This window comes from Pan troglodytes, chromosome 18 (assembly GCF_028858775.2).
Source record: "Pan troglodytes isolate AG18354 chromosome 18, NHGRI_mPanTro3-v2.0_pri, whole genome shotgun sequence".
NCBI classification, from domain to species: domain Eukaryota; kingdom Metazoa; phylum Chordata; class Mammalia; order Primates; family Hominidae; genus Pan; species Pan troglodytes.
In genome coordinates this window covers 87625066-87647057 of record NC_072416.2, presented here as the reverse complement: position 1 = coordinate 87647057, position 21992 = coordinate 87625066, and the positions used below count along the sequence as shown (strand labels likewise).

The window sequence follows — 21992 nt, the reverse complement described above, 5'->3', positions numbered from 1 at the left end:
CAGGCTGGAGTGCAGTGGCTTGATCCTGGCTCACTGCGATCTCTGCCTGTCAGGTTCACGCCATTCTCCTGCCTCAGCCTCCCGAGTAGCTGGGACTACAGGCGCCCACCACCACGCCCGGCTAATTTTTGTATTTTTAGTAGAGACGGGGTTTCACGGTGTTAGCCAGGATGGTCTCGATCTCCTGACCTCATGATCTGCCCGCCTCGGCCTCCCAAAGTGCTGGGATGACAGGCGTGAGCCACTGTGTCTGGCCGCAAGGAAACTTATTTTTTATAAACCACGATGCGCTCTCTCTTTCCGTTTTGACTGTGACACACACCAGCCACACCAGGATTCATGCACACTCACACGCATTGCCACACAGCCACAGATGTGCCTGTTGATGCCACATGGATTTATTTTCAGTCCCGGCAGGCTTGGAGGCAGGTGGCCCCCTTTCTGTAGCGCCTTGCTGGGTGGTGCCTGGATGTCCTCTGGCTTCTCCAGGGCTCTGCCCACGTTGCTGTGAGTTGGATGTTTTGGGGCCCTTAGTTTGTGCTTGATATTTTCTTCTGCTTTCTTCCTTTCCCTCTGACCTCCTCCTCCCCCTCCTTTTGAGACAGAGTTTTGTCATGTCATCCAGGTTGGAGTGCATTGGTACTCACAGCTCACTGTAGTGCTGACCTCCTGGTCTCAAGCAATTCTCCCACCTCAGCCTCCTGAGTACCTGGGACTACAAGTGCACACCTCCATGCCCAGCTAAGTTTTTATTCTGTTTTTATTGTTACAAAGTTGAGGTTTCAGTGTGTTGCTCAGGCTGGTCTGAACTTCTGGCCTCAAGTGATCCTCCCCCCTCAGCCTTCCAGAGTTCTGGGATTACAGGCCTGAGCCACCACGCTGGACCGAGACATTTTCTGGTGGTCTGCTTTTCCTAGTCCCACTGTTATTTATCCCTCCCCCCAGGGGAACATGTACATTTTACGTGAACATATTGATAAAATGTTCATTTCTAATTACAGCACACTGAATTCTTCCGGAGGAAGCCTCCTGATGTGAACCCTGCCATTGTCCCCTTGAGGACTGGAGAAGTAGGAAGAGGCAGGGAAATGGTTGCGGGTGAGCACTGGGCTAGAGGTTCTGTGTTTTAGACCTCAGTCCTGAAAGGCTGTGATCTCCTCTGAGTCTCTGATTCTTTGTCAGATTCCTCATAAGAGCCAAGTCACAGATTATGGAGTTAAGGTAGTGGGCTGCAGCTCAGACCCCACACCTGTGAGAGACGCAGGCCTCTCCTGCTGTGGGTGTGTGCAGTAGAGCTGGAGTCCTTGACTTCTCCGGAGGCCGCCCATCAGTCTAGGTCAGCTGCACTGTGGGTAGTGTTAGAGTTGAGCTTACAGCTGGCTCTGTTGGTGATCATTGGGAATGAAAACGTTCCACAGAGTTCTGAGGGGGACGGAGTTGTGTTGAGAACACCTTTGGTGTTGTGTGTCAGTGGTGTAGATGAAGAATAGATCTGAGGTGGACGGACGTGTGCTGAGAACACCTTTGGTGTTGTGTGTGAGTGGTGTAGATGAAGAATAGAACAAGCTTTTCTTTGCTGATTGTGTGGTTGTGTTCACAACCTCAATTGCTGAGGCGCTGTGGTGTGTTTCAGCTTTATCCTAAATATCACATTGCATTTTAGATGGGTTTTCTCACCCATATCCCTGGATCACTGTTTTACATGGAGAACTTTGACACTTGTTTTTTCTTTGGTGTAGTTTTTAGCACTGAAAGTGTATACAGATAGTCCCTGACTTAACGATGGTTCGACTTAGGATTTTTGACTTTACACTGGGTTTATTGGGAGGTAACCCCATTGCAAGTCAAGGAACATTTTATCTCCTTAAAAGTAAAATCATTAATTTAGTGTTGTCTGCTTTTAAATTTTTACATATTCAGAGGTCCTATATATTTGTGCTTAGGATTCAGTTGTCTATACTGGAAAACAGCATTTTCCAAAAAAGTTTTCAGTTTACTGAAAACAGTGGGACTTCCTTGAACCTTCGGTGCTGCGGGTAGGAAAGAAGACTCTGGGACTGTGCATGCATGTGGATTTGAACAACATGCCACACAGAGGGAGTTTCCCATTGTGATGTTTATCTTCTATATGAATGGAAGAATACAGTTCTTTTTTTTTTTGGTTTTGTTTTTCTTAAGAGAAAGGTTAAAATTTTTGTTTGTTTTCGTTTCTGTTTTTGTTTGAGGCAGGGTCTTGCTCTGTCGTTCAGGCTGGAGTGCAGTGGTGTGATCACGAACTCATTGGCTCAAGCAGTCTCCCATCTCAGCCTCTCCAGCAGCTGGGATCACAGGCATGCAACCCCACCCCTGGCTAGTTTATTTTAAACTTTTTTATAGAGATGTGGTCTCACATGTTGCGCAGGTTGGCCTTGAACTTCTGGGATCAAGCAGTCCTCCCACCTCGGCCTCCTAAATGCAGTAACATTTGATGACTTGAGATTTGAATACTTTAGGTTCGAAGGGACTGTGCTTGGTTCTTGGGGGCAATGCCTTCCAAACTGTCCATCATGACCTAGTATGTCTTTTTTTAGAAAATTTTCTTGGATGGGCACGGTGGCTCATACCTGTAATCCCAGCACTTTGGGAGGCCCAGGTGGGTGGATCACCTGAAGTCATAAGTTCAAGACCAGCCTGGCCAACATAGTGAAACCCTGTATCTACTAAAAATACGCACACACACACACACACACACACACAAATTAGCTGGATGTGGTAGCACACGCCAGTAGTCCCAGCTACTCGGGAGGGTGAGACAGGAGAATTGCTTGAACCCAGGAGGCGGAGGCTGCAGTGAGCCGAGATCGCACCACTGCACTCCAGCCTGGGCAACAGAGTGAGACTCTGTCTTGAAAAAAAAAATGTTCCCTATCCCAAGGCCATAAAGATAGCTTCCTACGCCTTCTGCACATTTTGTACTTTTGCCCTTTGCATTTACACCTTTAATGTATCCTAAATTGATGTTTGTGTATGGTGTAGATAAGAAGCCAGCTGTTCCTAGTCTTCATGCAGACACCAGTTGTGCCAGCCTCCTGGGCTGCGCACGCGGTTCGTGGACCCATCTCCAGTGCCCCTGCTGTGTCCAAGCTTGCGGTGCCCTCCTGGCCAGCGGGCTCTCCTTGGGACACTGCCACCTGCCTTCATGGTGGACTCTGCCTGGTGTTGGTGTCTAGAAATACAATGGACTTGTGTATATTCATCTTATATTTTGTATCCAGGAATTTTTCTTTCTACAGATGAGGAAACTAAGAATGATTTTAACCATGGCTGCCCGACTCCACAGCCCCTGGGCCTAGTTTGCATCATGCATTGCCCTGCACTGACCCATAGGAGATTGAACTGGGCATAGCGTCGAGATGCCCTGGAGGGTGGGTTGCTGGAGCTGGGAGTGGCATTAGGAGCAGTGGAGAGGCATGGCAGAGGAGCGGATGCATGGGAGGTGCAGAGGCCAGAGAGAAATGAGAGTGGCCAGGGCACCACAGCCTCCCTACCAGACAGGAAGAGCCGGAGAGAGCTGGTCTGAGGGACAGCGTCTCTAGCCTTGAATCCATGGCTTTCATAAACCCCTTGGACATCTGGTGAGTGGGCTCTCGGGAGAGATGTCAGGTTGGAGAGAGCTCTGGAGGACTGTCTCTGGAGGACTGTTTGCTCAGGGGAGATGGTGGCATGCTGGGAAGTGAGGGGCTGCTCAGTGAGAGAGTGGGAGGCACAGAAGAGCAGAAAGAAGAGGTGAATGAGGAGAGAGGAAGTAGGGGTGTGGAGGAGTCAGTGGGAGGCGGGAAGAGCCAGCCCGTTTGCTGCACTGGTTTGGGAACATTAGAGTGAAGAAAACAGATGTTGGGGCAAACAATACAGTCTTTCACTTTTTGGTATTTTTTTGGTGGCTTTTTAAAAAATTCTCTGTCATATTAGCATCATGCTTGGTTCATGGAATGAGAGTCCACTGTTGTTGGCCCTCTTCATAAGTGGACGTTCCTTCTCCATTTCTAGGTTAGAAGGTGTGTGCTGCGCTTTCAGTGATGGATCTGTTCGCTTCGTTCCCTTCCCTGTTGTGAAAATGGTCACACACAGGCTGATGCCGTTTGGGTGTGTGTTGTCGTTTTCTTCTGTGACGTCTCCTTCCTCGTATGTCACTTTTTAGGATATTGGTGACAAATGTTCTAAATTCATCAACTGTGACCATCTTTTGTTTAAAGGAAACTACTTTGAGTTTCCTACTTTTCTCTCTTTTTAAAAGATGTGGTTGATAAATGTATATTAAATTTTATTCAATTAGCTTAAGAAAGTAGATAAGTTTATTGAAGAGCAAAACACAAAGCTTCGGCAATACCATTGTCCAACCTTCAGGGGTCTCTAACAGTTCTCTAGTTATTAATTCCCTCACAGTTACCTCAGGGGATTAGAACTTTATTAAAACAAAAATATAGTAAAAGTTTTTTGGTTTTTCAGGTGTCCTCCGTTGACTTGTCAGTGTTGAGAGTTACTTTTAATTTTGTATCTGAAGGAGCAGCTTAGAGGAATAGTTATTCCAGGAAGAAGACCTCTGATGGCTGATGCCCCTGCGTCTTCATTTCCGCCTGCTTCAGTCCTGCTCCTGCGGAACAGCCGTCCTGTTTGCTATGTCCCGACACCCAAGGCAGACGTCGCTTGAGGCTCTTGTATAATACTTGCTGTTAGAGACAGTGGTCTTTTCTGCTTGAATCTCTTGTTGATGAATGTCATCTGTCAGGAGAAACTCGGATTATCATTTTTTTTTTTTTTTTTTTTTTTGAGACCGAGTCTCACTCTGTTGCCCAGGCTGGAGTGCAGTGGCATGATCTTGGCTCACTGTAACCTCCACCTCCTGGGTTTAAGCAATTCTCGTGCCTCAGCCTCCCATGTAGCTGGGACTACAGGTTCTGAGCCATCACGCCCAGCTCATTTTTGTATTGTTAGTACAGATAGGTTTCACCGAGTTGGCCAGGCTGGTCTCGAACTCCTGACCTCAGGTGATCCACCCACCTCCGTCTCCTAAAGTGCTGGGATTACAGGTATGAGCCACTGTGCCCGGCCGAATTATCATGTTTTAATAGAAGAAAATTTTAGTCTACTTTCCCAAATGGGGAATCTTTCCTTTTGCTGGGGGTCTGCAGTCATATTGTTGGAAGAATGTGTGACCCTGCAAAACCCTCTGCTCTCAGCAGCACCTGCTGGGCTGGTGGGCGTGCTCAGCACAGCTCCAGGACACAACTGGCTGTCCTTGAAACTTGCGGTGATTTAGAGGTGATGGGCGGCACCAGCACATTGAACTGAATGCAGAAGTTGAAGTGAAAAAGGCTCCCTGTTCCTTGAGCGAACAGACTGAAAGTGTGTGTGTGTGTGTGTGTGTGTGTGTGTGTGTGTGTGAAGAGCTGGTGGCTGTGGGTGCGTCAGTTGGTCTGTTCCTTGAGTGGACAGTCAGTTGGTCTTGGACTCCCAGCAGGACAGAACGAAAGCACATCTGTGTGTGAATGTGTCTGGAATTGGTTCCTTCCAGTGGGTTCTCGGTCTCGCTGACTTCAAGAATGAAGCTGTGGACCCTCGCGGTGAGTGTCACAGTTCTTAAAGATGGTGTGTCCGGAGTTTGTTCCTTCAGATTTTCAGATGTGTCTGGAGTGTTTTCCTTCTGGTGGGTTCGTGGTCTCGCTGACTTCAGGAGTGAAGCTGCAGACCTTCGCGCTGAGGGTTACAGCTCATAAAGGTAGTACAGACCCAAAGAGTGAGCAGCAGCAAGATTTATTGTGAAGAGTGAAAGAACAAAGCTCCCACAGCATGGAAGGGGACCCCAGTGGGTTGCTGCTGCTGGCTCATGTGGCCAGCTTTTATTCCCTTATTCGGCCCTGCCCACGTACTGCTGATTGGTCCATTTACAGAGCGCTGATTGGTCCATTTTACAGAGTGCTGATTGGTCCATTTTTACAGAATGCTGATTGGTTAGTTTATAAACCTTTAGCTAGACACAGAGTGCTGATTGGTGCGTTTTTACAGAGTGCTGATTGGTGAGTTTACAAACCTTTAGCTAGACAGCGCTGATTGGTGCATTTGTACAGAGTGCTGATTGGTGCATTTACAGACCTTTAGCTAGACCGAAGAGTTTTCCAAGTCCCCACCCGACCCAGAAGCCCAGCTTGCTTCACCTCTCATGAAGAGCTGGTGGCTGTGGGTGTATCGGTTGGTCTTGGGCTCCCGGCAGGTGAGTGTTCACACCTGGGCCTGCGCCCTGCTTCACCTAGCCATCCGCATGGACACTTCAGTTTGTCGTGGGTTTTCTTGTGCCTTGGTGCAGTCTCACCAGTTAGAGCATAACTTCCTCAGGGCGAGGCTGCCGCAGACACCCAGTGTCCTCGCCGCGTCTCCATCCAGTGCTTTCCTGTCTTTGTTATTAGATGCTCATCAAACATGAGGCCACTACAAACTAGAAGACCTTGGCTAGAGTCCTGAGACCTTGTGTGTGTGGTGTGGCTGTGTGAGTCTGTGCCCATCCCACACGCCACTCTTTAATAAGAGCAGATTTTGGACCTCAGGAGACATCTGTTGTGGAATTTATAGGCATGGATTGTCGGGCCAGCTTTCCTTCTGCTGATTAGCTGCTGACCAGCCGCATGCTTCTGCGGCCTCGCTGTGACAGGTGGGGCTCAGGTGGCCTGGGCAGGGGTGAGGCACAGGACTGCGCGGTGCTGCTCCTCCTGGCTGCAGCGACTTCACTGGATTCTCTCATTTTTATGGCTTTCTTTCTCAGACTAGGTCTTTCCGACTTGCGTGGAGAAGAAGAGTGTGAGAATTCTCAAGTTAGAGAAGAATTGCTTTATGGTCATTATTTCGACAACTGTATGACTGGGAGTTTGGGTGAGGAAGGGCTAGATCAGTGATTTATTTTTTAATTAGATTTACTTGGAAAACATTTAAAAAATTGCAGTCTTCACCCCCAGACACACAGAATCCATAGTGTCTTGAGGAGGTGAGTGTGTGTAGGGCGCACCATGGGTGAGTGACGTCTTGGAGGCACTGGGGTGCTGCTGCCGTATGGCCCTTCTCTTGGTCCTGTTTGCATTTGGGGCCTGTTGTTTATTTCTAGTGGGCGGTGCAGGCCAGGCAGGGTAGGTGGGCATCCTCCCTTCTCTGTAGGTGACACACTAGGGGCATCTTCTCAGAGTAACCAGCTGGGAGCTGGAAACTTCTGTATTTAGAGGCCAGTGTCCATGTCCCCTTCTCTCTTATAGTGTGGTTAAACAATCAAATGTTAATACCAGATGTCGATGTAGCTGTTTTCTCAGGAGTTCTTGGATTCTGAGGCAGAGAGCAGCCCCTCTTCTCTCCACAGTGGGGCTCTGGGGCTGGAGAAGGTGGTGTGCCCAGTCCCCGCGTCCAAGTCCGTTGCTTCTCTCTTACTCTGGTGAAGGTGGCGTGCCCAGCCCCCGCGTCCAAGCCCGTTCCTTCTGTCTTACTCCCGTGAAGGTGGCGTGTCCAGCCCTGCTGCGTCCAACCCTGTTCCTTCTCTGTTGCGCTCCTGCTGCTCCTTTAGGGAGGCCTTTTAGTGTTGCTGGAGCTGGGACTGGTGGCCAATGCCGTGTCTCTGTTCTGAATAGTATGTTTGAAAGCCTGTCGGTGGTAGTGAGGTGCAAAGAAAAAGGAGTCTGAACTTGGCATGCTGTTAGGTTCCTGTGCTGTCAGGAGGTGGAAAGTCTGCAGAGGAGACAACGGACACTTTCTTCCTAGAAATGGACTAATTAACTTGTAGGTTAGCAGACTGAAAGAGCCTGGAGGGATCCATATGTAAGGGCCAAAGGATCCGGCCAGTCATGGCCACTCAACTGGGCCTTGTCATGAAACCCTCTTGAAGGGGAGGCCTCCTTACTGTCTTCCTTTTTCATTTCCAAATTACTCGTCCATAAACTACATCTTATGGTGAATATCCATCTGTTCCAAAGAAGCTGAATGGATCAGAAGGGTAAAATGCTCAGAGGCCAAGGGAGAGCTGTTTTTATTATGGCAATGCTTGTATATAATGTGGCCTGTGTCCATATATTTTGTGTGTGTGTGTGTGTGTGTGTGTGTGTGTGAGAGAGAGAGAGAGAGAGAGAGATAGGGTCTCTGTCACCCATGGCTGAAGTGTGGGGCTGTGATAAAGCCCCCTGCAGCCTCGACCTCGCAGGCTCAAGTGATTCTCCTGAGTAGAGACTCAAGTGGTTCTACTGAGTAGCTGGGACCACAGGCGTGTATCACCATGCCAAATTTTTAAATTTTTTTGTAGGGATGGGGTCCCATTATGTTGCCCAGGCTGGTCTTGAACTCCTGGGCTCAAGATTATACTGTGATAGAATATGAATGGGGGTGAGTGTGTGACTGGTAAGTCTCGGGTATGGTGGTGACATAGTATAAAAATATAAAAGCAATACATATCTCTGTAGAGAATTTGAAGAATATTGAGAAGTATAAGGAAGAAAGTCAAGACCTGAGCTTGACTTTAAAGAATGAATAGGAGTTTGCCAGGTGGACACAGTAGAAAAGGGCATTCTAGGAAGATGGAGAGGGACCCTCCTGAACTGGAAGGTGTTTGCGGTTGCTCAGAGGCTGGGGAGGCAGCCAGACAGCAGCCCTCAACACAGTGCATGCCACGGGCTCTGGGAGGCGGCTGCCACGGCGATGGGTCCTGAGGTCACAAACAGCGGCTGCCAGCCTGGGAAAACACTGGAGTGTGTCCCATGTAGGAGTGGGAGCTTTCGTCCTGTGAAGCTTTTATTTTCCAGGGGTGTGTGTGTGTGTGTGTGTGTACTGCGTCACGATGTACAACATGAATATATTCCATGTTAGCCCAGTGACTTCTGCACACCAGACTGAGGTGTAAATAAGAAGTGAATCAGATGTGGCAAATTCTCCCCTTAGCACTGTGGGGAATAAGTTGATGGTGTGTGTGGCTGGAGGTGGAGATAATTAAGTTGTTATGATGATGTAGGTAAAGAAATGCTGAGACACTCTTGAACTAGAAGTCAGAGCGGTGGCAGTAGGGAGGAGTGACAGTGATGGGGAGGAGCTGGAAATGGACAGGATTTATAAGTGGGCTTTTGATAGGGAGGAGGAGGCAGCTGGTTTCTGCCTTGGAGGGTTAGACAGTGGTGCCCTGCAGCAAGGCAGGGGATACAGGAAGGAGTGGGGTGAGGGCTCTGTATGTGCACAGCCTGTGTGAGGAGAGCCGAGCAAGGTGGGAACATTGTCTCTGATTGACAGTGTCTCTAGTTGGACATTGTTGCAGTGGGTTCAGTGGGTTCAACTCTGATTGGCAGAGCTGGGATTCAGCCGCACGTCGTTAAAGCCAGAGGCAGGTGAGAGTGCCCCGGCAGTGGCTGAAGACAACATTGAGGGAGGAGGTGGAGGAAGGAGATGTAGCAAGTGAAACAAAATGGAAACAAAGTTCACAAGAGAAACCGGGAATGGTGGGGTGGAAGCCTGGGAAGAGAGTGGTTTGTAGGTTCAGTGCTACTGCGAGCCCATGCTAGATGAGTGCCAGTTATGTTCCATGTTTCTCACAAGAAACACAGAGGTGGCATCTGTTAAGGGCTGTGGTGGGGGTTGAATGAGGCGATGCGTGGAGAGCACAGAGTGGGCGTGCCTGGGTGTGTGATCATCATGGTGTGGCCAGTGGTGGTGATGGGAGGGGCAGCCACTCACCAGCTCGCTCTCTCTCCAGCCCGTGCAGCCTGCCAGGACTCTTCCAGACACGGGATTTGTCGCTGAACAACGCAGAGCTGATGCAGACATGTGGGTAAAGATGTTGTCCATCCAGTCGCACGCACCGGCCAGCTTGCTTTTATTTATCTTCTGTACTTTGCCTTTGCTGCTTGAGAGTTCTGTAAACAATTATTAATAAAGAAAGAGGCAGGTTTTATGTGGAAACTGCTGGGAGAGGAGAGGATTTCACTGAATGCAAACAGGAGGAAGGAGCAGATGTTAACCCTAGGCGTCCGGAAGCAGGGTTGAGTCAGCAGCGCCTTGGTCTTAGGAAGAGGCCGGGATGGATAGGTTGAGCCCGGAGTGGCCGTTTCTGTTTCTCCGCCTGCACACCCACTTCCCAGGCTCACAGGGGTTTCCTTTGTGATGCAGGAGGAAGCACAGTGGGAAGAGGAGAGCACAGGCAGGGCTGACGAACATGATGATTCTCAGACAGAAACTGCATAAGGTCATATGTGAGGAGCAAACTCCCTTTTGTCTTAAGGAAGAAACAATTCATTTTGGTGATGTTTCTTTTGTTACAGTGGCCGGCCATCAGGTTGCATTAATGAAATGGAAAAGTAGTGTTTCAAGATAGGGGACAAGTCTGCTGGGCGGGGACAGAGCCTGCAGTGTGGAATGCTTGCCAATCAGCCATTCATCCAAGGGGCGTTTGTTGACCTTTGTCCTTGTTAAAGGACAGCGCACCTGCTGTGTACTAGAACGTCTGAGCGTGAGAGTTGAGAGTACCTGCTGTGTACTAGAACGTCTGAGCCTGAGAGTTGAGAGTCCCTGCTGTGTACTAGAACGACTGTGAGAGTTGAGAATCCCTGCTGTGTACTAGAACGTCTGAGCATGAGAGTTGAGAATCCCTGCTGTGTACTAGAACGACTGAGCGTGAGAGTTGAGAGTCCCTGCTGTGTACTAGAACGTCTGAGCCTGAGAGTTGAGAGTCCCTGCTGTGTACTAGAACTTCTGAGCCTGAGAGTTGAGAGTCCCTGCTGTGTACTAGAACGTCTGAGTGCGAGAGTTGAGAATCCCACGCTGCAGGGACGTTGCTGTTCTCTCAGAAGCTGTGTAGTCCCTTCCCTCCCCCCAACCTCCATTTACATTCCGTTCATTGCATCTTAGATGTTGGGCTGTACAAATCATTGTGGGCTCACATTCTAAATTAAAAGAACAGTGCACATTCAGGGACAGTGGTGTATTCTTATTTTTTTATTTTTATTTTTTGAGATGGAGTCTTGCTCTGTTGCCCAGGCTATAATGCATTGGCACGATCTTGGCTTACTGCAAGCTCCGCCTCCTGGGTTCAAGTGATTCTCCTGCCTTAGCCTCCTGAGTAGCTGGGACTACAGGCGCCCGCCACCATGCCTGGCTAATTTTTGTATTTTTAGTGGAGACGGGGTTTCACTATGTTGGCCAGGCTGGTCTCGAACTCCTGACTTCGTGATCCATCCACTTCGGCCTCCCAAAGTGCTGGGATTACAGGCATGGGCCACCATGCCTGGCCTATGACAGTGGTGTATTTTTAAAGGAAATCATGTTATGTTGGTTATTGAAGAATTTTATTCATTCATTCATTCATTCATCATTCATTCTTTCATTTTGAGATGTAGTCTCGCTCTGTCACCCAGGCTGGAGTGTAGGGCGCAGTCTCGGCTCACTGCAAGCTCCGCCTCCCGGGTTCACAACATTTTCCTGCCTCAGCTTCCCCAGCAGCTGGGACTATGGCGCCCGCCACCACGCTTGGCTAATGTTTTTGTATTTTTAGTAGAGACGGGGTTTCACCGTGTTGGCCAGGATGGTCTCGATCTCCTGACCTTCTGATCTGCCCGCCTTGGCCTCCCAAAGTGCTGGGATTATAGGCGTGAACCACCGTGCCCGGCCAAAGAATTTTATTTTAATTAATTAATCTATTTTTTTGAGATGGAGTCTTGCTCTGCTGCCCAGGCTGTAGTGCAGTGGCACGATCTTGGCTCACTGCAACCTCTGCCTCCTGGGTTCAAGCAGTTCTCTTGCCTCAGCCTCCCAAGTAGCTGGGATTACAGGCATGTGCCACCACACCCAGCTAATTTTTTTGTATTTATTGTAGAGATGGGGTTTCGCCATGTTGGCCAGGCTGGTCTCAAACTCCTGACCTCAAGTGATCCTCCCGCCTTGGCCTCCTAAAGTGCTGTGATTACAGGCGTGAGCCACCACCCCGGCCCCTAGACATTTTAATTATGTCTTTTCTACTCTGAAAAAAGTTTTAAGAAAAAGTTGTATAGTTCCGTAAGTTGTAGTATGTAAGAGGTTTACAATTCCATGTAGATTTTTGGATCACTTTTGAAAAAAGGCCATTGGAATTCTGATAGTTACTGCACTGAATCATCAGGTCACGCTGGGGGGTGTTGCTGTCGTAAAGACACTGTGTCTTTTGATCCGTGAATATGGGATTTTTTCCCTCCACTTATTTAGGTCTTCGGTTTCTTTCAACAGTGTTTTGTGGTTACAGGGTACAAGTTTTACACTTCTTTGGTTAAATTTGTTGCTAAATATTCTTTTTCATGCTGTTTTAAATGGAAATGTTTCCTTAATCTTTTTCAGATTGTTCATTGCTTGTGTATGATGATGATACAGCTGACTTTTGTATATTGATCTTGTATCATGCAGCTCTGCTGAATTGATTGACTGACTGACTGAAGACCTTGTTGCATACCACGAGATGGTTCTTCATGGAGTTGTATCTCATTCTGAGGTTCCTACTTGGCAAAAGACAGGCTGGTAACAGGTGTCCTGATGTCTACTGCCACTTGGATTATTCATTTTGTAGAAACAGAACAGATGAGTGTTGTGAGAGGTCACAAATAACTAAGCGATTGTTGAGTAGGAGCTTCACACTGAAGTGAAACAGCCGCTTCCCGGATTTCTCCGTCTTCTCTGTTTCCCAGTGTCCATGACGCTGATCATAAAATGGTGAGGCCAACAGTGAGCTCGAGACAAGTAGATCACAATATATTCATGTTTCCTTTTGAGTTTTGCCATTAGACTGTGATGCTGATTTGGAATTCTGTGGGTTTACTAAGAGCTAGAAATAAATTGGTCATCTATATGCGCCTGATTTAGGCTTTCTGAAAGGTTGGTCTTATGTCTTCATTGGTCAGGATTTCAGATGTGTGTGTGTGTGTGTGTGTGTGTGTGTGTGTGTGTGTGTGTGTGGTGTTTAAGTGACCATCAGAGCCTCTTGTTCCCTATCAAGGCTTGTTTTAGTGAAGCCACGCAGGGAGTTGGTGTTTGTTGCTCAGGGAGCTTGTGAACTCGGCCAGCGCTGGTTGGGGTCTTGTGGAGCCGGGCCTCCTGCGGGAGGGAGGCAGGTATTGCACAGTCCAGCACTGTCCTTCCTCCACCTTCTCCTGTGTGTTATTGGGGCTGTTTTCACTGTTGGCTTTTGTGTCACTTTCTCTAGTTTGATTTCATGCCTTTGTCCTCCTCTAATTTTCAGGTATTTCCCAGTTTCTGATCTACAGCTTCCTTTGTTTTTTTGTTATAGCTGTGTATCTGTTTACTTTCAAACACGAATTGTTTTTGCCATTCCCCTGGATCCGGTGAGGAAGGGAAGGTTTTGGCAGGAGTCGGATGCCTTCTCTGAGGACTGAAGGTTCTCCTGCCTTCCATAGTTGGCTTTTGTTCTTTAGCAAAGGAGTTTGATTCCTATCAGGGCAGGCATTATGGAAAGGGAAGAACGGTTGTGTGAAATCGTTCCCTCTTGTTCTCGTTCTGCATTCATCCACTTTGCACCTTCTTCTGCTAAATGGTATAAAGAGAATTGTTTGGGAACATTCATTTTGTTTCCTGTTTCGTTTTTTCCTGTAGTAAAAAGAAACATTTGCACTGAAGAAGGAAGCCTGGTTTTCCTTCTAGTTCCTCCTCAGGCTCACCTCAGTTCTGAAGTTTGCTTAGTTGCCTTTATTCCCTGGAGCCTTCTCTTTCACTTTAAATCAGAGAAAACGAAATGAATAGCACCCCACCCTTAAAAAAAAAAACACCAAAAACAGGAAACAAATAACTGCACCTTCTATGCCCCCAGCCCGAAAAAATCGAAATAACCGGCCCACCTTGTCCGCCCCCAACCTGAAAAAACGAAGGAGACCAAGGTCAGGAGAATGGTTTGATCAGAGTGGATAGGTGACCTGTCTGCACCAGCTGGCCTTGGGATTGTGGGGCTCCTGGCACCATTGTGGGAGTGGAATCCAATTGGCTGTGTCTTTTTTTGACTGAGAACTAAAATGAGATGAGGCTGGATGGTAGGTCTTTAGTGTTCCCTTTAAGTCCTCTAAAGTTACATTGTAAGATTTTTAAGCCATAATAATAGCAGATTCATGTTCATGTTTTCCATTTCCAGTTTCAAGACTGATCGTGGTGAAGAGTGTGGGCCCTGGAGCCAGCCAGCCTGGTTTCAAGTCTTGGCCCCACCATTTAAAATGTGACCTTGATTAAATTTCTCACACTTCTAGGGCCTCAGTTTTCTCATGTGCAAAGGGGAGATAATAATGATACCTACTCTGTGGGATTATTGTGAGGATAAAGTGAGTTGATGCTAGATAAAACCATATGAAATTGTCAATATTGGACTCTTTCTTTTTTGGACTTTTTTTTTTTTTTTAAATAGTTTGAGCTTGTGTTTTGTTGTAAGAAATCCTTGAGAGCCCTTTGTACACTTCGGCCAGTCTCCTCCTCTCTTCGAATGGTAACACATTGGAGAACTGTGGCCTTAATAGAACGTCACAGCCAGGATGTGGACACGGTATCGCTGACCAGTCTTACTCAGGTTGCCTGAAGTTTACTTGTACATGTGTGTTAGAGAGAGAGATTGATTGATTTGAGTTCTGTGCGTGTTCACCACTGGGGGCCCCCGTCCCTGCCGTGTTGCGGTGCTGAATAGTTCCATAATCGCAAGGATCGGCCCTTTGCCCTTTTCTAGCCACATTTGCCCCTTCCAGCCCATCTCCCCACCCTGGTCCCTAACCCCTGAGAACCACTAATTTGTCCTCCATTTGAAAAATTTGTCATAAGAGTGTCATATAAATGGAATCGTAGAAATGTAACCTTTTCGATTGGCCTTTTTGCTCAGCGTAATGTTTGCTCTGTTTTGTTGCTGAGTGGTCTCTGTGGTGTGGGTGGACTCAGCTTATTTATCCATGGTGAGAAACACACATTCACCCGTCCACACCCAAAGACTGGGCTTGGAGACACACAGAACAGCAGAAATGAGACTTTTTTCTTTCTCTCTCTCTTTTTTTTTTTTTTTTTTTTTTTTGAGACAGAGTTTTGCTCTTGTCACCCAGCCTGGAGTGCAGAAGTGTGATCTTGGCTTGCTGCAACCTCCGTCTCCTGGGTTCAAGTGATTCTCCTGCTTCAGTCTCCCGAGTAGCTGGGATTACAGGCGTGCACCACCACGCCTGGCTAATTTTGTATTTTTAGTACAGACGGGGTTTCTCCACGTTGGCCAGGCTGGTCTCGAACTCCCAACCTCAGGTGATCTGCCTGACTCAAAGTGCTGGGATTATAGGTGTGAGCCACTGCGCCCAGCCAGGAAGCAAGATTTTTAATGGCAGTCTTGCAAGATCAGGTGCCTGGTAGGCAGGTACACCCGGGGCAGTCACAGCAGGTAGTTTATCTCCTCTAATGCAAGTCCCTCCCCCAGTTCCTCACTGGTCGAGTACTATGGGGTTACAATCTTCCCGGAGGTCGCCTGAGTTTCATTATCCCGTTGTACCCTGTCCCCTTACCCGCTTACAAGGTTGTACCCCGTCCCCTTACCCGCTTAAGTTTTGATTTCCCAATACTGAAACTTTCTTCCCATTTATGGGCTGACCCCTCTTCTACTTTTTGTTCGCTTATTGTGACCTTCTAGGTGCACGAGCCGTGTGGTTTGTTACATCCACAGGCTGGCTGCCATTGCGTAGATTTATCATGCCTGGAAAATGGACCATTTAAAACGTTTTCTTACACCATCGAAGCACATCTGGGCTGATTCCAGTTTCTGGTGCTTATGAATAAAACAGCTATGAACAACTGAATGGAGGTTATTGGACCATTTTTGACCTCTAGTAATGGTGGGCTCACATGTTTGAGTCGAGTTGGGTCAGGTGCTGAGTGCCTGCTGCTGCAGGCACCACCTTGTGCTTTCAGGTTAACTCTAACCACACATCTCATGCCTTCTCTGTGCATGTATTTGAAGTTACTGAAAAAGTATTTATCAAGAAAGCCACAGCTCCGCACTAGTCTCTTAAAACCCATCCGTATGCTCCTGTACTCATGAAAGGAATGCACTGCGGGCCGTTCTGTGGGAAGCAGGGAAAAGACAGACCTGGCCCTGAGACAGGCTGGTGTGACTGCCGTTCGGAGCCCAGGGTTAATGATGCTGGTTAGTCAGCCAGTGTCGGGGGCAGATGCCCATCGTCAGTGGCTCCCCTGTGGACCCTCCCACCCAGCCTAACGCGAATGAAAATCATTGTTTGCATAAGGTCATAGCTCTGGCTAGCAGCGTTTTGAGACCAAGGCCAGTGTAGGGACCTGTCTTTGCTAACATGGACTCCTGGGCTCTGAGGGTGTTGGGAAGGTGGCTCACGGGAGGGAGCTGAGGGGCCTGAGCTCACAGCTGTGAAACCAGCGTGGCCCTTGGTTGTCTGAAGGAGCAGCGGTGTGGGACAGCCACAGGCCTCGTGGTTTTTCTCTGCTGTCAGTTGGGGTTAGTCAGTGTGGATGGAAAGAATTGCTCATCTTAGCGGATTGAAGACTATGGTTAGCAAGCAGTTGTAGATCTCCTGATTGAAAAAAGTGATTATTGATGTGCTTTGATATAAAGAAAGAGAAAAAGAAAAAAGTGATTAAAGTGGGAGTGAATTAAACATTAATACAGTTGTGTCAGTCAGAGTCTCCTGAAACTTGTGATTCTCTTAGGGGAGAAAAGGGAGACTGTAATAAAAACATGAGCAATCTTGAACTTCCGTTCCTTTCCAAAAATAAGCATCAGGTCTGCCCAGCTTCCTTCCCAGGGAGGCTGTGATTCTGTTTCGGACGGTGCTCGTGGCTGTGACTGTTCGTCGAGAGCAGTGAGTAAAGCAGCTCTCATGCAACAAAGCGAGGGGAGAGCCCAGGGCGTTGGAAGAGGTCGGGTGCGATTGGGTCAGCGCGAATATCGTGTTATTACTTGACATATTGAAAAGTGTGTTTATTACTGACCCATAGTCGCACCTGTTAGTGGAGTCCGGTAGGATGCCTCAGTCCGTGGATGCCTTGTTTACCGATGAGACCAGGGTGGTTACTGTGTCCATCCCCTCAAATACCACTTCTTTTTGGTGATAACATCCAAGTTCCTTTTTTTTAAAATTGCTTTTTTTAAAAGAAAAATTCTGTAAAAAAATTCTTTTAATGGTTTGGATATTCTTAGGGTCTCAGTCGCTGGCCCAGGTGGAGTGCAGTGGTGCCGCCCAAACTGACTGCAGCCTTGGGATATTCTTAGGGTCTCAGTCGCTGGCCCAGGTGGAGTGCAGTGGTGCCGCCCTAACTGACTGCAGCCTTGAGCTTCTGTGCGGAAGTGATCCTCCCACCTCGGCCTCTTCAAGTTCTGGGATTATAGGTTTGGCCTAGAGCTCTTTCTTCTTAGGTAACTTTAACTTTTTACCCGTTGATTGTATTAAATAATTTTCTTTCCCTATCCCTAACGTGGCAACTAACCCACTTAAAGGGGTTGATGAGAGTAAGGAGTCCATAATGGTAAGAGCATTTAAAACCTCGCATTGCTCCACCATTCAGAGAGAGCCGCCATTAGTACCTCCTGGGTTTCCTAACACAGAATGTGTGTAGCCGACTCCTTAGCACCTGGGTTATCATCTTGTCCTGTTGCCATTTCCATAGGTAGAAGCAACTCCCTGTTGTTTTAACTGGATTCTGGTTTCGGTTACCCCCACCCCTGCCCCAAGACATGGATGGGCAGTGGTCCTGTCATCACACACTGACCCTTCGTGTCTCACCTCCACCCCCAGACATGGACGGGTGATGGTCCCATCCCTGACTCCGTCATCACACACTGACCCTTCGTGTCTCAGCCCCACCCCCAGACATGGACGGGTGATGGTCCCATCCCTGACTCCGTCATCACACACTGACCCTTCGTGTCTCACCCCCACCTCCCCGACATGGATGGGTGATGGTCCCATCCCTGACTCCGTCATCACACACTGACCCTTCGTGTCTCAGCCCCACCCCCAGACATGGACGGGTGATGGTCCCATCCCTGACTCCGTCATCACACACTGACCCTTCGTGTCTCACCCCCACCCCCCGACATGGATGGGTGATGGTCCCATCCCTGACTCCGTCATCACACACTGACCCTTCATGTCTCCATGGTCTCTGTCTGCACTCAGCCTCCACAGGCCTGTTGATTCCTGAGTTGCTGTAGGCAGGAGCTGACAGTAAGAAGTGTAGCCTGGTGCTTTTCTGTTTGACAACATAGCTTGTTTATAGTCGTGGTGGTGGTTTTGATGTGAACATGTATTCTAAATGAAGCTTTTTTTCACACCTTAGAAAATGTCTTTACTTGGGAGGCTGAGGTGGGAGGACCCCTTGGGCCCAGGAGGTTGAGGCCGCAGTGAGCTGTGTTTGCACCACTCCATTCCCAGCCTGGGCAACACAGTGAGACCCTGTCTCTTAAAAAAAAATCTGTAATGTTTATTCCAAATATTTTAGAGGCTCTGGATTGGTACTGTCTTCCAGAGATAATGGGATCAGTTACTGAGATTGTCTCTCAATCAGAAAGAAAAGACCTTCAGACCAGAATTTTCTCTTCCCAACTTGCTTTCTATACCCTGTGGGACCCTAAGACAACAGAAAACTGAGTTTTGTTTCACTTTTAACTGATGTTTTTCACTTTCACCTGATTTGGGCCCAGTTTCTTCATACGTGGGAAACAGCAGCTGCATTAAAGCAGCAGTTCTCACCGGCGTGTTTTGCCCTTTAGTGGACATCGTCTGGAGGCATTTTTGGTTGCCAGGATTTGCTGGGTGGCCTTACTGGCATCTAGAAGACCGACGCTGCTCAACCCTGTTGGCGTGCTGAACCCAAATGCCAGTGGCACTGAGCTTGCAAATCGTTGGACTCATGATGCTTTGAGTGCTCTCAGGACTCTGGAGGTCGATGCTGGGGTTCCTCGCTGGCTTCCTGCTGCTGATGCTCTTCCCCTCTCTGAGCTCTTTTACGGAAAGCTTCGTGGCACACTTGCTGCTTTTCACTGAAACCAGGCTGTGTGGTGACTAGAAGCTGCGTATTCACATTTATTTTTATTGATTGATGGATTGAGGCTGCTGTGCAGTGGTGTGAGTAGCTCCGGCTACAGGCGCACGCCACCATGCCCAGCTAATTTTTTGAATTTTTTATAGAGATGGGGACTCGCCGTGTTGCCCAGGCTGGTCTCCAACTTCTGGGCTCAAGCAATCCGCCTGCCTCAGCCTCCTGAAGTGCTGGGATTACAGGCGTGAGCCAGCACACCCATCACACACTTATTTTTAATGGTCCTTGAGGTTAATGGCAGCTTTGAACAATCCTGTCCAGGAGTGTAAGGAGGAGAAACCTCACTCCATCTTCCAGGAGTGTAAGGAGGAAAAACCTCACTCCATCTTTGCAAAACGCACGTACCAGGAGTGTTGCTCAGGAAACACGCGATTCTCTGGGATGCTAAGTGCAGAGCCGGGGAACCCTGCACCAGCAAGCCCTGTCCTGGGAGCTGCCTTCAATCCTGTCTGTGCTTCCTTCCCTGGTTCTGCACACGGAAGTGTTTGGAGTTGGAGGAGAGCCTGATGTTTGGATGGGACTGAAGTAACATGGGTATAGATTTTTTTCCCCCCATTTAGACTGGTTTGTTTTATTCTTGGAGTCCCCAGAGCTCTTCAGGGAAATTATATAGTTTTATTCAGCTGCCCTTTTTTTTTTTTTTTTAAGACGAGTTTCGCTCTGTCACCCAGGCTGGAGTGCAGTGGTGCAGTCTCGGCTCACTGCAACCTTTGCCTCCCAGATTCAAGGGATTCACCTGCCCCAGCCTCCCAAGTAGTTGGGGTTACAGGCACAAGCCACCACACCTGGTTAATTTTTTGTATTTTCAGTAGAGACGGGGTTTTGCCCTGTTGGCCAGGCTGGTCTTGAACTCATGACCTCAAGTGATCCGCCCACCTCGGCCTCCCAAAGTGCTGGGATTACAGGCGTGAGCCACCATGCATGGCCTTATTCAGCTTTTTAAAAAAATGGTACTGCAGTATAATCTTTTCCTCTTAAAATACTCAGTGGAAATGAAAACCACCTTATCTTTTTTTGCACCTTTTATGTAGTTTAAAACTTAATATGCTTCTTAAACTTAAAATTAGCCTTTTAAGGCTGGGCATGGTGGCTCATGCCTGTAATCCTAATACTTTGGAAGGCCGAGGTGGGTGGAACACCTGAGGTCAGGAGTTCCAGATCAGCCGGGGGTGGGTGGCGAGCGCCTGTAATCCCAGCTACTCGGGAGGCTGAGGTAGGAGAATCGCTTGAACCCAGGAGGGGAGGTGGAGGTTGCAGTGAGCTGAGATCACGCCACTGCACTCCAGCCTGGGGGACAAGAGTGAAACTCTTGTCTCCAAAAAAAAAAAAAAAAAAGCCTTTTAAAAACTTAGCTTACTGGTAATGTTTTGTTTCTGTGGCGAGATTGCCCACTTGGGTTATTTGGTTTCTTACGTATAAAAAGCCCCAGAGCCTCTAAAATCTGGTTTTATGGTGATTTCACAAGATTGTATCAGTGTCATCTACTCTTTTTTTGTGCTGGACTTTGGATTTACCTTTAAGTAGTTGTAATTGCTGCATTTTGACGTAAAAGTATTTGATGAATGAAGTAAGTTTTGGCCTTGGCACAGTGACCAGGAGCTCAGCAGTGGGTCATGGGAGAGGAAGGGCGATGGAATAAACCGTGTGGACCAAATGGAGGGAGACGAGAGCGATGAAAGAACTGAGGCTGAAAATATTATTGACATGAACTAATCTCACTCTCTTGTTTCAGAATATATACAGCCCTGCTCTGGGACACACCTCCATTGGATTTAAAAGACAGTCCTCGTCAGCACTGACTTTCAGCTATGGAATCGGTAAATACTCATTGCATTCTCTATCAATTTATGTTTTTGTCATTGATTTGTAAAAATAAGTATCAAAATAATGTGTGAGTGTCCAGGTTGGTTTTCTTGGACTTGATAGAGTTTTGTCGAAATGTTGTGAATTTTGTTCTGGATTTCACTTAGAGTGTATTCAGAGTGGTAACAGGTAAGCGTTTTTGGATTAATGAATGGGATCCTTGGTGTCACAGTGAGAAGAAATCTGCTGAAAAATTAAATAGGTTGTTAATAGCCTATAAAAGAAGTTTATTTCCTCTCGTCCTCCTTTAATTTTCTTCATCCTCAGATGGTCTGGTGATGACTGAGACCCCCACCCCATGCTGTGTGTTGTGTGCTCTGAGCATGTTGTGTTAACAGTTTGCGTGAGGATTCTGTATTCTGGGAGCTGTTCTGCTCGTTAGGATCCTGGTGGTCTTCCCGGGTTGTCCTTGGATGAGGATTCTGTATCCTGGGAGCTGTTCTGCTCGTTAGGATCCTGGTGGTCTTGCCGGGTTGTCCTGGGATGAGGATTCTGTATCCTGGGAGCTGTTCTGCTCGTTAGGATCCTGGTGGTCTTGCCGGGTTGTCCTGGGATGAGGATTCTGTATCCTGGGAGCTGTTCTGCTCGTTAGGATCCTGGTGGTCTTGCCGGGTTGTCCTGGGATGAGGATTCTGTATCCTGGGAGCTGTTCTGCTCGTTAGGATCCTGGTGGTCTTGCCGGGTTGTCCTGGAATGAGGATTCTGTATCCTGGGAGCTGTTCTGCTCGTTAGGATCCTGGTGGTCTTCCCGGGTTGTCCTTGGATGAGGATTCTGTATCCTGGAGGCTGTTCTGCTCGTTAGGATCCTGGTGGTCTTGCCGGGTTGTCCTGGGATGAGGATTCTGTATCCTGGGAGCTTTTCTGCTCTTGTTAGGTTCCTGGTGGTCTTGCCGGGCTGTCCTGTGCTTCTGGGCATAGTGCTGCTGCTGAACCCTCTAGATGGCTATTCTGGCTTTTCCTAGGAGCTGGAGACCAGTGTGTATGGTTGGCAGGTAAGGAGTGGGAGCTTGGTTCGCCAGCCCTGACTCGTTGCC

General features: G+C 48.1%; 1 protein-coding gene across 36 annotated transcripts in view; it reads left to right on the top strand.

Annotated features, from left to right (window-relative positions):
- ANKRD11 (ankyrin repeat domain containing 11) overlaps positions 1–21992 on the top strand; it is a 229705-nt gene that overhangs the window by 47166 nt on the left and 160547 nt on the right. For 14 of the 36 annotated variants that reach the window (XM_024349501.3, XM_024349500.3, XM_054669625.2 and 11 more), the window contains exon 2: positions 20828–20912. The exons of 1 other annotated variant lie outside the window; for it this stretch is intronic. Coding sequence is in view for 1 of the 35 variants with exons in the window: in XM_054669625.2 (XP_054525600.1) it covers positions 20904–20912 (9 nt within the window). In the remaining 34 variants the exon portion in view is untranslated. Of the gene's footprint in view, positions 1–1001; positions 1099–8714; positions 9375–9739; positions 9815–12414; positions 12718–17194; positions 17411–18695; positions 19630–20827; positions 20913–21992 lie in introns of those variants that run through there. 21 more of the 36 variants (XM_024349504.3, XM_063797498.1, XM_063797511.1 and 18 more) reach the window with 10 other exon arrangements.